This window comes from Colossoma macropomum, unplaced genomic scaffold (assembly GCF_904425465.1).
Source record: "Colossoma macropomum unplaced genomic scaffold, Colossoma_macropomum, whole genome shotgun sequence".
Classification (NCBI taxonomy): Eukaryota; Metazoa; Chordata; class Actinopteri; order Characiformes; family Serrasalmidae; genus Colossoma; species Colossoma macropomum.
In genome coordinates, this window is record NW_023495761.1 from 127,885 (window position 1) to 141,729 (window position 13,845).

At 37.4% G+C, this 13,845-nt stretch overlaps 1 protein-coding gene across 1 annotated transcript in view; it reads left to right on the forward strand.

Moving 5' to 3' along the window:
• pibf1 (progesterone immunomodulatory binding factor 1) overlaps window positions 1-13,845 on the forward strand; it is a 54,292-nt gene that overhangs the window by 27,603 nt on the left and 12,844 nt on the right. Inside the window, exons 11-14 of the mRNA XM_036563469.1 lie at window positions 4,059-4,222; window positions 5,702-5,854; window positions 9,226-9,316; window positions 10,338-10,440. Of these exons, the coding sequence (XP_036419362.1) occupies window positions 4,059-4,222; window positions 5,702-5,854; window positions 9,226-9,316; window positions 10,338-10,440 (511 nt within the window). The remainder of the gene's footprint in view (window positions 1-4,058; window positions 4,223-5,701; window positions 5,855-9,225; window positions 9,317-10,337; window positions 10,441-13,845) is intronic.

The following is a 13,845-nucleotide window of genomic DNA, read 5'->3' on the forward strand; positions in this document are numbered from 1 at the left end:
TTTTTGTATTAACTAGAACATTACAAGAACAAGAGATAGCAACAGCCGCGTGGATTGAAACACAGACTGAGTCTAGTGATGAAATGTACTGACCTTCCTCACACTTCAGACATTTTGATCACATTCATCACTTAAACCCAGCCAGTGACTAAGCATACCTTCACGTTGTTCACATCTTTTAGGTTATGTAACATTTGCCTTTTCCGATAAGGAAAGAGCAAGAGACCTTATGAGCCCGTTTCCCAGAGCCAGCTGGAGCCCAAGTCTTTTTTTATAGATTTTTTCTGGGGAAACACTGTTGGCCTTGCAAGACTAAGACTAATCAATACCAGAGACCAGCCCTAGGAATTTAGTATTATGCAACAAGAAAAGAATAAAATATTCAAATGATCATTATATCAATATAGAGAAAATATGAAGAAGTAGTCTGATGATTGTGTAATTGTTGTGCACACTGCTAGGGGTCTAAAGATTTGCAAAATTCATATTTTGTTTAAATATCATATACTGATTTCTTAATTCAAAACAACAGGAATTGCCTGAAATTTGCCATATGTTAAACATATTTTTTTCCGTGTTCAGTTGGTTAGAGCACCCAACATTTATAGAAGTCTTGTAATTGAGCAAGTATAACATACAGCAAAAATTAAGAGTGCCTGGAAGTGTGCCTGATATTAATATGTATACTTTCCATTCAGCATTATAAAAATACAATATATGTTTGAGGATTATAGAAGGATATGGTGGAGTTTTTGATCCATTCTTGAGTTTTTATCCATTCTGGTTGGTTTGTGGTCTATAGTGCCCTCATCTAAGGTGCTAGCCTCAAGCCAACACAGTAAACAACAATACAAAATGACACAGTATGAAACTTTTCAACTTTTTAATCCGATACAGTGTATTTTGTCAAGGCTGAGTTTAAGAATGAACCCTCTGCTGCTTAGGGTTAATATTTATGACAGGAGAGATTGCAAATTCGATCCCTAGTGATTCCACAGCTGTCCATGGCTGGAAGTCCATGAGAGCATAATTGGCTTTTCTGTCTCTGAGTGGGTAGGACGGTTCTCTCTCCCCCGTCGCTTTATGTGATGCAAGCCAGCGTGGGCATCTTTTAGCTGATGTAACAAAATTGGCAGTTAGCATTCTTCTCCAAGCATGTTGAGCTGTTCAGTAGGGGTTGCACAGCTACTCATTTTTACTAGCTGACTAGTCATTCAAAAATGTTGTCAACTAGTCGTCAATACCACATTGAAGAAACGTGAGTGTTCTGGACATCTGTGAAAAGTCTTTTGTTAAAAGCTTGCTAAGGCTGCATTCAAATTACAAGCCTCATTGCTCAAATCTGATTTTTTGCTCAAATCCGATCTCTCTGACATGATGGGTCACACTCGTTTAGGTACTCGTAAGTGATTTAAATCTGTCATTAATGTGAACGAACCATCCTGAAATGACTCACATGCGCACATCCTACTCAGTAACATCAAGTGAATGAATCACATGCGTCACGTGCATCATCAGCAAACGAAACTACCAAGCAGAACGAGCCTTCGCTGCGAAGATGATTAACTCTGATCAGCTCTCAGCTGTTCATTATTAGAATGAGACAAAGGCGAAAAATGTGAAATGAGTTGCTTTTCCACCTTTTAGAGGCTTTAACAGATGTTCGACGCTGCTGCCATGGTAACGCTGATTGATGGAGCACGTGCAGTGGAAAAAAAGCACATGAATTCCGATCTGAGCGTTCACACTAAGGTCGCATGGTCACGAATAAGATACGCATCCGATCTAGGACCACATATGAAAGTGGCTCAGGTTGGATTTGAAAAGATCAGATTTGCATGTCTACACGAGGTGACGTAACCCCAAGTGTCCAGTGATGTCATATTAGTGGCAGTTCAAAAACAATGTGGTAACTGGTTTTACATAACTCTCAAGAGACAACAGAGTTTGGGAAATGAATTACGTAAAAAATAAACATTGGTAGTAATTTATTGATTTCCCGAAAGAAATTTGAGTCATCTTGGTCGTTATATCAATAACAGCAACGATTACGCTTCTATAAGGAATCATGCTGAGAATTTAAACATTGCGGTGTTGTATCATCAGCATTCGTCTAAACCATCATTAGATTAATCATGCAGGAAATGTCTATTGACACTCACCTCGAAAACAAAATGGGGGAAAAAAGAGTGAAGTGGAAACGAAAATCTTGACTTGCCCAGTTAAGGCGGTGGTTTCGGCCAAGCCCCCATTGTGCAGTCCCATTAGTAGTAAAGTGGATTTACTGTGTGTGGTTTGGTGTTGAATGTGCCAGGGCATGTTGAGACTTGGAATTTTCTAGAGAAAAAGACTGACGGTAAGTATGCATAAACTGTGCCAACATCATGTACAATTCAGTATTTGCATAACCTTTCAGTAAGTTATTGCCTCATCTCAGCCTTTCTAAAGCCACATCTTTTCCTTCATTTGCATCCGGTTATATACTGTATATTCTGATTAATGTTCAGTGATCACACCTTTTAGATAACTTATGGTCCAAATACAAATGTTCTACTTTATAAAAATAAAAGTTTTTAAAGTTTTGATACTGTTTATTTATTCAGCTTCAATTAAATTAGGCTTTTCCCCTCCCTACCAGTTTTATTTTTTTGTAATGTACCTTTTATTACGTTTTTGTTCTGTAACACAATTAGTGCCAATTACACAAATTCAGAACACAACAAAGCGAAACAAAAATTCTTATAATGAACCAGAGGGAAGTCTCTCTCTCTCTCTCTCTCTCTCTCTCTCTGTGTGTGTGTGTATATATATATATATATATGTGTGTGTGTGTGTGTGTGTGTGTGTGTGTGTGTGTGTGTGTGTGTGTGTGTATATATATGATATATATATTTATGTGCAGATCCTATCTTTTTAAAGTTGTTTTACATTATAGTGGTAGTGTTTCCTACAGATTTGAAATATAGTGTGGTGCTTAGATGGGAAGTCAGGGGCAGGGGGAGACACCGACTTTAAAATGTAAATAAAAATTTATAATAACTTTTTACATGTACACACAGACTATGTAAGTTTGTCATTTACATGCAAATACTAATCACACTATGACTTCATTTACAGGCCTAATGTATGTCTTTGTCTTCTTTGAGCACTTTGTGAAACTATACTGTCACATAAATATATGGAGCATTCTTCCGAATTAGTCCAACCTCAGTCCCACAGTTAAAAAAAAAATCTATTTAAAAAAACCAATGAATTCGGATCTTAGATATTTACACTGATTGATATGATTGATTTAAACCCATGACATTCATTGGGATAGTTATAAGCTATATATATATATATATATATATATATATATAGTTTATAACTATCCCAATGAATATAATTATATAATAATTATATAATAATAATAATCCCCAATGAATATAATTATATATAATTTTCACAATTTTTTTAATTTACTTTTTATTAAGTAGATGTATTTTACATTTTTAAAATTTATTTTAAAGTTATGTTGAAAAACGGACGGTCAGACCTGCTGCCTGCCTGTCTCAGCGAATAATGTCTTTTACATGAGTATCCACTGCTGCAGTGACCAAAAGGCATTTTTCTACAGCCATTTCTTTTGACTGCAGAGCACTTTTCTCCTCCTTGCACAGCTAATATTTCTCAATATTAATTTGTTAAATAAATATTAGCCATTATTTCCAGTTGAAATAAAGCAAATTCTTGTCAGGACAACTTTGCCAGTTATGTGCAGTAGCTAGCTAATATTAGGTAAGTGGGACTTACTCTCCTGCTGTCACCTTTGCTCTCTCTCTCCCCCTCCCCTAACCTAGGCCGTGTTCATGTTTGTTTTTTTTTTTTTAAATGGTCAAAATATACTTTGGCAGATGTCCATATAACCTAGGTGTGGAAAACAGTGTAATGTATATTATGTGTGTTAGCTTTGTGTAGTGCATACATAAATATCACCTCTGTTGAGTAAATATGAGTGCATGAATATTGTGCAAATAACTTGCTTTTTGTATATTGTGGTATGTTGTGGTTATATGCAGGTTGAGGCAGCTGCAGCTGAACTCTGACAGTAGGGTGTCTGAGCTGCAGAACCAGATGAAGCTGAAGGCTTTTGAAGTGGAGCGCGCCCAGATGGTTCAGGAGGAAACGGCAAAAAACCTCAGCCTCTGCCAGATAGAGTGCGAGAGGCACCAGAAGAAAACTGGAGGCAAGTGGCTTTCACCAGTGAACTTAGGCTACACTATGGGATGTGGATCTAGCTGTTCAGATCTTGAGGTAGCCAAGCATAGTTTGTGGTCGGATATGTGTGCATGTGTAAACATAATGCGGCACACTTGGTTACATTCACGGACTAATGGCACATGCACTCCATTTCCCCCTTTAGTATTCTTTTCCTCGCTCGTTAAACAGATAATTTTTAGCTGTTTGTACGTGTAGGTTTACAAACGTCAAAGTTGAAAAGCCATTTGCCACCCATACATTATTCTATCAGTTCTCCCACTGCTCCTGGCTGGATATTAAGCCATATCTTTTTTTTTTCCAACTGTGCTGCAGTTGAAGCAGTTGACTGCTAAGCAAAACGTCCATAAATCGCTGTCTTTTCTTTCTCTGTAACTTTATGTCTGGAATGCTCTGCATCACAATTTCAAAATGATTTATAAAGCATTAAACTCCACCCACTCTGCTCTGGCACCATGCCAGCCTGATTTAAATCATGCAGGGAAATGAGATCTTGGTATCGATATCTGGATGCAGGAGTTAAGTTTCAAAAGGGCAAGTGTAAACATGCTGTGTCTGGATTGAAATATTATCTGATGGCTGGATGTAAACAATATCTACATGTCCAAAAGTTTGTTTCACCTTCTCATTAGGGCTGAACGATTTGAAGATAATGTTTAAATTTTGTAAAAAGGCTACTTACATGAAATGTCTTAAATGTGTTTAAGTGCTGTTTTTGTAAACCAGTTAAGCACTTTTAAAAAGGTGTTTACGTTTATTTCACACCTTAAAACGGTGTGAGCTGCATTTTGAATGTGTGTGGCCAGACCCGGCATGATCTTGTAACGAGAACATCTGGAGACAGCCCTGAGAAATTATGGGCTAAATGCCTGTTGTTAGCTTGTGGATGTAATACATTAAATGGCCAAAGCTGTGTAGCCTATATTATGACAATAATGACAGTAGTTATTAAAACAACTTTACCGGATACCCAGAAAAAGATTTGGTCCAAAATAACAACTTTTCCACTGTGGCTGGCCTACTAGCCTATTGATGTTATTTAGAGCTGTTAACTACAGGTTAAGGCTGATATTCATAACTAGGCGAAATTAGCGACCGTTTGCGAGCTAATGCTCAAGTTTGAGCCTTGCGACTCTAGGACACTGTATTTTAAGGGTTGTCACCTTGTTGTTTTGAGTTTCATTATTACCTTTATTCATTATTTCACTCTTTAAAAAATCCCATACATGTACTTGTAGACTAGCAATGTACAACAAATAAGATTAGTATGCTTTAAGTGAAAATTCTGTGATGTTTTCAAGGAGATTCATTTGATGTGGATTTTCAGTCCATCACAGAGCATTATCTGACTAAATAAGGGTATAAACTCCCTTCCTCCCTTTTAAAACAGTGATTAAACATGTTGTTGTAATAATGCTTCCAAGTTGGTGTCTTTCTTTCTGGCAGGTTTTGACAAAGGAGTTTTACGCGCTGCAGGCGTCATCAGAGAAACGCATTGCCGAACTTCAGTCCCTTAGTGCCGAGCAGGAGAAGCGCCTAGAGATCTATGAGAAGCTGGAGAAGGAGCTGGATGACGTCACCATGCAGGCAGCAGAAAGTGAGGCAGCAGATGTATAATCAAGTTTACTACCAACTAGCTTAGATTTTATGAGCAGCGAGGAACGCTGATTGAGAAATAACAGTTTGGAGACATGGCTTGATATTGTTGATATTGTCTATTTGTTTATTTTTTGATGTTGTTGTTGTTGTAGTAGTAGTAGTAGTAGTAGTAGTAGTGGGTATTTTCCTTGTTGTTTTATAGCCCTATTAATGTGTCAACACAAAGGATCTTTCTCAATGTAAATTTCTACACTACCTTTTTAACTAGCTGGTGAACACTGAGCATTGCAGCATGAAGTCTAAAGCAGAAATAAAAGCAGAAATAAATAACCAAATTCACAGTACTAACTTTGTTAAACAATGGTTGCGTTCAGCTATTACAATTACACACAGTTTTTCATTTACAAGACGATGTAACTATGTCAATTACATGCAACTATTAAAAACACTAAGACTTTTTTAGTTTGTCTTTACAGCAGTGGTCACCAAACCTCCTCCTAGTCCTGCATCTATCCCTTACCTAACATTAAATGTCATCGGAACTAGACTCAGGAAGGTAGATCTGCAGGAACCAGGTTTGGTGACTGCTGTAGAGCATCGCTGCTGTGTTGTTATTTGAGCGCAAGTAATGTTTATAGTATAGTATAGTATGTAGCAGGGGTGTTTAATTAAAATTCAGTAAGGTCCACTTAGAGAAAATTTCCTCAAGCAAAGGTCTGGAACATCATTATGTTTAACTTGCATTATGATTCAGTGCCATATACTGTGTAATAGTAGTTTATACTAAATGTAGTGCAGTTCAGTAATATTTCAACAACATTTATTGTCAGTTTTCTCTTTTTAGAGCACACCATGTGAAATAACTTCTCTCCGGCTCACTCTCTTCTCCGACTGCTGTTTCTCACCTCGTCCCTCCCCTGTGTGTGCCTCACTCACTCGAGTCGCAGTACTCATTGTTATGCACAGATCTGATTGGCTGAGTAGCATCACGCGTGATATGTACAACGCATACAATTGGTTTGTGAGTTTCCCGGGCTGCTAAAGCTACCATAAAGGCTAGAAAAGTTACGCCGATTAAAATAGGACCACCCGGTCGAAATTAAATGGTTCTTCATAGTTTATCGGTTATAGGTCCAGGTCCGCACAGGACAGCGTCTGGGTCCGGACTCGGACTGCGGTCCGCCTATTAGTGACCTCTGGTATACAGTATACTGAAACTATATGCAGAAATATATAGAAGAAAAATGAGATGGTTTCACCTGCTCCCTAGCTCAGTTTTTATCATGTATTTTTGTCAGCACTGTAAAAGATGATTTAGATCTGATTCTGAGCCTTTTTGCTCCTGTAGGTCACACTACAGCCTACCAGCCATTTTTTGGTAGCTCTGCAGGAGAATAACAGTGAACTGAATGGTTTAATGACTGACGGAAGAAACCATAATCAAAAGGGGTAATGCAAACCAGTTAAATGCTGTATTTGAATGCTGCTGCTGCAGTTGTATCAAAAAGTTGTAGTAAGACTGTGCATCATTATGCATGACCAGTGTTTCCCACACATAGCGTATACTTTGTCACTGCACCCTGGTATTTGGACACCCCCCCTAGTATATTTTGACTCTTTTAAACTGGAAAAAAAAGCATAATAATGTAATAATATGACATAAAAAGGTTATAAATCCAAATTCATGTCTGAACATCTGTAGACAGTAATTGTGAATATTGAGAAGTTTCATAAGAGCATTGCTGCTTCTCTGTCTATGGGAAATAATAATTTTGCACACATACAAAAAATGAACTTCTAGATACGTGCAGTTTCTTCTGACTGGATTTCAGTAAGATTCAGTAAGATTCTAAGTCTCTCAGCCTAATGAGCATAAAATTGCTTTTCTGACATTATGAATTTGCTCACATGAGGATACCTGAGCTATGAGTTTCTTCTCCTCGCTCAGCTTCTTATTAAAAGATTTCTTAATACTCACCTGTAAATGTTAGATGAATGTTAAATGAAATATTAGATGAATCAGTGGTGTAACTGCAACCAGGCATTATTTTAAACTAACAGAAAACAAATTCAGCTGGGACAACTTTGTTAGTTACATGTAGTAGCTAGCTATCTAAATGCTGGTGCTGCTCACACTCTTGCTGTCTCCTTCACTCTCCCCTGACCTGAGCTGTGTTCACGTAACAGTCAAATTCAGAGCCTGTTTCCAAAATAGATTAATAAAAATGTTTAACTATTTTAATAGTCAAAATATACTAGGGTGGGTGTCCATTTACTGGGCCACAATGCCAAAGTATAACCTATGTGTGGGAAACACTGGTCATGCATAATTATCCCCTGACATGTTGATATTGGTGTAGCAGCAGCATTTAAATACAGTGCTTTACTGGTTTACATTACTTAAGTCATAAAATTGCAAAACACACTGTCCAGAATAAAAATAATAAATTGGCTGATTGCACATCTGGAGAAATAATCAGATTTTTCTCCAAAACTAATTAGTTGTTTCCGCTACCAATCAGATACTGACCGTGAATCATCTTCCTAGTGAAAACTCAGGCTGTTGTAACAGAGGGGCCACTTTTTCGTTATTGTTTTAAGAGAGTTTCAGACCCGACTTGCCCTTTTAACAGACCACAGTCTGAGTCAGGTAGAAAGCAAAACTGATTCAGAAATTTCTGCTCCAGTATAGTTTTTAGTGTGTTCCTGAGGCCAAATCCAAAGTCATGCCTGAACACCTATAGACATTTAACTTTTAATCCCTGCAAGTTTCATAAGAGCATTGCAACATGTCTGTCTGTAGAAAATAATTGCTACAAAAATAATATATCACTCATGCAAATGTACAGTGGTGTAGAACAGATTAATTCTTCATTCATCTACTAAATCAGTTGCTAAACAGCATTGATGCACTGTGTGTCCAAAAATGTGTAGATGTCTGTTCATCCAGCGTTTCTTCTGAAATCAGGGAGGTTGCCGCTACTTTACACAGGAGTGTTTGTGAGGTCAGGTACTGATGATGGATGATTAGTTGGATGATTAGTTGTTGAATTAAATAGTACAGAAGTTCATTTTATTCCAGGCAAGTGATAATTTTCCAGCTATTGCAGAATTCAGCTTTGACTTTTGACTCTTGTAACACATGCTTTCAGTTCCATTTCATCTTTCTTTTTCACATTCCATTAAATCACTTTTTAAAGGACCTATTTTGAGTACTTCTGCACTTACTCTAAGCAGCAGATAATGGTTTATTAGCTTAGCTGACATCTCCCCTCTGGTCTTCATGGTGGGTGGTCTGAGAGATGTCCAAACACTTAAGCACTCTTTCTTTACCTTTTTTCATTCTTTTTTTTTCTTTTTTGTTTGTAGTTGAAAATGAAGAAGAGGCTGAGAGGGTGCTGTTTTCATACGGTTATGGAGCGAATGTGCCGACGACGGCCAAGAGGAGACTGAAGCAGAGGTGAGAATGGAGGAGGTCGTCGTTCTGCTGAAAGCAATGCTTTAATGGGTCATTCTTGCGCTGAAGGTTAGGTTTAGATACCTTTGCATATGTTTTTTATACTAACCATGATCGCAGGGATGCAGGGAAGTGTTTTGAGTGCTAATTTTAGACAGCATGTAAGTGATGTACACAGCAAATTTCATGGCAATTTTTGGATAATTTTCATTAAATACAATGTACGCTTATAATAATGTTGGACATCAAACTACAGATGTACTACCTGCTCACTTTACTCTGTTCTTCTGTGCAAACTTTATATCAGACCACTGTGCACGAGACAGGGTGGCAGCTTTGGGGCGTAAAACTGGCTTATAGCTCCGCATACACTTCGTCTTACTTGTGTTTTAGTGACACTCCCCCATTTAAATTTTTTTTTTTTTCCGAATTATTTATAGCAGTTAGTAGCCCTCTCAGCACCCCTCCATCCCGCATACTTGCATGATGATGTTTTGTGTTTATATTTACCAGTTAACTCTATTGCCATTGTGTGGCATCACTGGTGTTGCACAAAAATGTAGCATCATGGAGAGAAATAAATTTCAAAAGATGTTTAATTCTTCAAAAATAGCTCAGAGACTGCCTCAGATCCCAGATAAGCTATTGAGTTAGCAGAGCTAACGAGTAACACTGGATGCTGATGGAGATTCGCCGTCCTCTACAGGTGTTTTTTCTCCTCAGTGCCAACACGAAAGTTTGGTCAAGAAATATATTAACTGCTTCTGGACCTAACATCAGTCTAGCTAAAAGATAAAAGCCACGCTATCTCTGCCTTCTCAGTCATCCTTGGCAATACGCCCGTCTTAAGCTTTATATCAGACAAAGTAACAAAGTAAGATGTAACGTACTTACTCACAAATATAAGCAAATGTTATATTGTGTGGGTACTTGAGTACACATCCCTAATCTATACTTGCATTTGTCTGTTTGCACATGTGATACGTGTGTGTGTGTGTGTGTGTGTGTGTGTGTGTGTGTGTAGTGTTCATCTGGCTCGAAGAGTTCTGCAGTTGGAGAAACAGAACACACTGCTGAGGAGAGACCTAGAGAGACGCTCTGCCCACACAGAGCAAATCACTGAAGAGGTACTGATCTCAACTGTTCTGTCTGTGTGTCTGTCTCTCTCTATGTCTGTCTGTCTGTCTGCCTGTCTGTCTGTCTGTCTCTTTCTCTCACTTTTTCTCCCACTTTTTCTCCTTTATTCTTGCTCTCTCTCCCATTCTCTCTCGCTTCCTTTTGCACTCTCTTTCTCTCTCTCTCTTTCTCACACACACACACACACACACACACACACACACACATTTGTAGTGAAATAGCTGCTGGAGTCTTTAATATTCATTCGTCATTTCTGAGCAGTGAAATCACAGATTCTGTCTTTGTTGTTCATTCTCTCGTTCATTCATGAGTAGTGGAATCATCTTCAGTGTGCTTCATACTGTCCTGTGCTGACACTTTTTTGGAAAATAGTCAGCATTGATTGAGCATTTCTAGATGTTATGTGTAATATGAGATTAAGTTTCCCTCTCTCTCTCTCTCTCTCTCTCTCTCATCTCTCTCTCTCTCTCTCTCTCTCTCTCTCTCTCTCTCTCTCTCGGCTGTAAGTATGTTTTTGTCAGTAAAGACACTGCATATAATTTCAGTACAACATAATAAGAATGTTTTGAAAAACTTATTGATTACTTAAAAGTTATTGATTACTTAAGAGTTGGAAGAACACTGGTTTGATTCCTGCATTCTAGTGTAGATTTTTTGTGCAATTAAGTGCTTACTGCCCAAATAAAGGACTTTATATTTCGCTTTCATAGATGCATGAGACTTTTGGCACAGTACTGTATACTGTACTATTAAATAACATTATGTCCTGCACATCACAAAACGTTCAGTTTCAGTTCCAGTCAGTTTTATTTGCATAATTTGTCTCTGTAATGTCACACAGCTAAAGCACACAGATAACCACAGTCAACTGCCTCTGTTTGCTGAATTCATGCAGAAACTCCCTAAAGTGCCCACGATGAGTCCGCCAGATGTTATCATCCTCTGATTTTTTTGAATCTTCACTCCTCACTTACTGAATTTTTCTGTCACTGTAATTTGTATTTATTTGTGATTAACAGATTAAGTGTGTGTTGTGCTACTCAGATGACTTCATTTCAAAGTTTTCTGCGACTGTTGCAATGTTGCCTTTCTTTTCCTTTAGTGGGCTACACAAAAAATGGCTAGCAATAAACAGAGAGAGAGAAAGATAAGAAGAGTACTTGAAGCTTAATAAGTTGTCTGCATCACTTTGCTTGCATTGGGTTAAACTTATCACCTCCAGTGAAAAGTTTAATGTGAAGACTCATCCACCTGCACAAACAGCATAGTCACTGTTTCTGGGGACTTTTAATAAGAATGTTTTAGGACAGAGCTGCTGTTTTGGCATCAGGTAATCTCTTTAGAGCAGATGTGCTCAAACTTGGAAGGTCGAAGTGCCTAGTTTGGTGTAGGCTAAGGGCCAGAAAGACACAACAGAGTACAAATATACAAGGTAGTTAGGTTTCAAATGAAGCTTTTTCCAGTGTATTTTATAACATTCCAACATATTTTGTAACTAAAATACATTATTTTTTTTACTATGTAAGTGTTAGGGATTTGGAGACCTCTCTGGTAGAAACATGTAATTGAATGCAACATGAAGGAGAACACATTTTAACATCAGTTGTGCTTCGGACGAAGGTCTGTCTTAACTCAAACTCAACTCTTTGTCTAAACTCAAATTAAGCCAGATCTTTTTGAGCCTGTGCGTGTGACGTTAATAGGTAAAGAAACGTGACGTGGTCCGGTAAACTTTCGCCAAATCCAACCCCAATGCCCCTGACTTTTAAAGTATTATTTCAGGCTTTACAGGGTGACTCTGCAGCGCCTGCACACCATTTTTGGGGTGTTTTTGTCCTCCTGACTTAGTAATGCTACTTAGTATAACATTTACATCATATTTTGTTACTTAATACTTATTAGAAATGTAAAAAGCTGCATGGTGTGGAAATTCCATGTTGTGATTTAATGCTATATTAAAAACGTTAGCCCTTGAAGTTCATCTGATATCAAAATTTATCTTTTTTCCTGGTCACATTAAGCAAACTTAATCACGTAATTGTACCAAATTTGTGTTTTCCCGTAATCTTTAATTGACTTTTTCTTACCTTTAAAGCTCCCCTGAGTTTTAATTATGTCACAGTTTACCAGCAGGGAAAATATTAATCAGTGAGATCACATATCATCTTCCCCTTGTATCATCTAGCTCAGAGACCCCCCCAATGCTATGTTTCAGTCAGCAATATGCCACGGTATTAAAGAAAAATGTTTTTTTAATTTCTGATTAATTTTGACTTAAAGATTGGACTTCAATGCTTCCGACCAGTACTACTGTTCAAAAGTTTGGAATCATTGTAAAAGTTTGGAATCAATGTTTTCAGTAACCACTTTGATTGCAGACAAGTGTATAAAATGAGCTAGTAATCTGTAACTAAAAAATTAATGTTGTACGTGCCCAGATTAATGAACACAGCCATAGATTCTAAAATGACAGAGAAATATGTAACATTAGGAAGTTTTCATATTCATCATATTTCAAAACTGGAAATCAAATCTTAAGGAAAATAGAAAATGAAAATATGTTTTTTGTTTTTGTATTTACTTCTTCACAGAACTCTTCAATATTAAACCAAATATCTAGAATCTGTTCACCTTGAATACTTTGAAACATTTAAAACTGGCTTGTATATGTTATTGTACAGTGGTGTCCAAATTACGTTTTGTTGTAGTTTCTAAGTGAAAACAAGTAAACAAACTTAAATATGGCATTTTTTGACAATATATTGGAAAAAAGTAAATATAAAATGTGCCATAACTTTTGCCCCAGGCCACACTTATTATTTTATTTTTTTAATTGGCGACGAGACAGTAATTGAGTATTAAAGTGTGCTGTCTGTAGAGGATGTGTTAACGTTTCACTTAGAAAATCAATCAACAAAACATAATTTGACCCAAAGTTTTGCCCAAACATTTACATGGCAAGTGAATGTTTTAACGTTTAAATGTTTTAGGTATGTCAGATCATGACAATGCCTCAATTCATTTAAACACCTAAAGAATATGTGGTCAGGATGCTAACAGTAAAACATTTGCATACTTCAGCTTTCTGTGATATCAGTGTTACAGACACTAGAATCATAATTAAAAACGAACAAGCCCCAGATCATCATTAATGTTTGTGGATTGACTGTGAACGCAGCTTTAGCTTCAGAGAGAGACTATGCATTTAACTGAGAGTGCTCTGTGTACCTTCTGTGTTATTGCACGTTTTTAATTTGTTCCCTTAAGCACTAAGACACTATTAACTCTACCGCTGACACTTTTCAGGGAGTCTCATGCCCTTTGATGTGGCGTACCTCTGACATTTACCCTTCCTCACGACTCTGTGCCTGTAAAGGAGTTGCCCAGAGTCAACT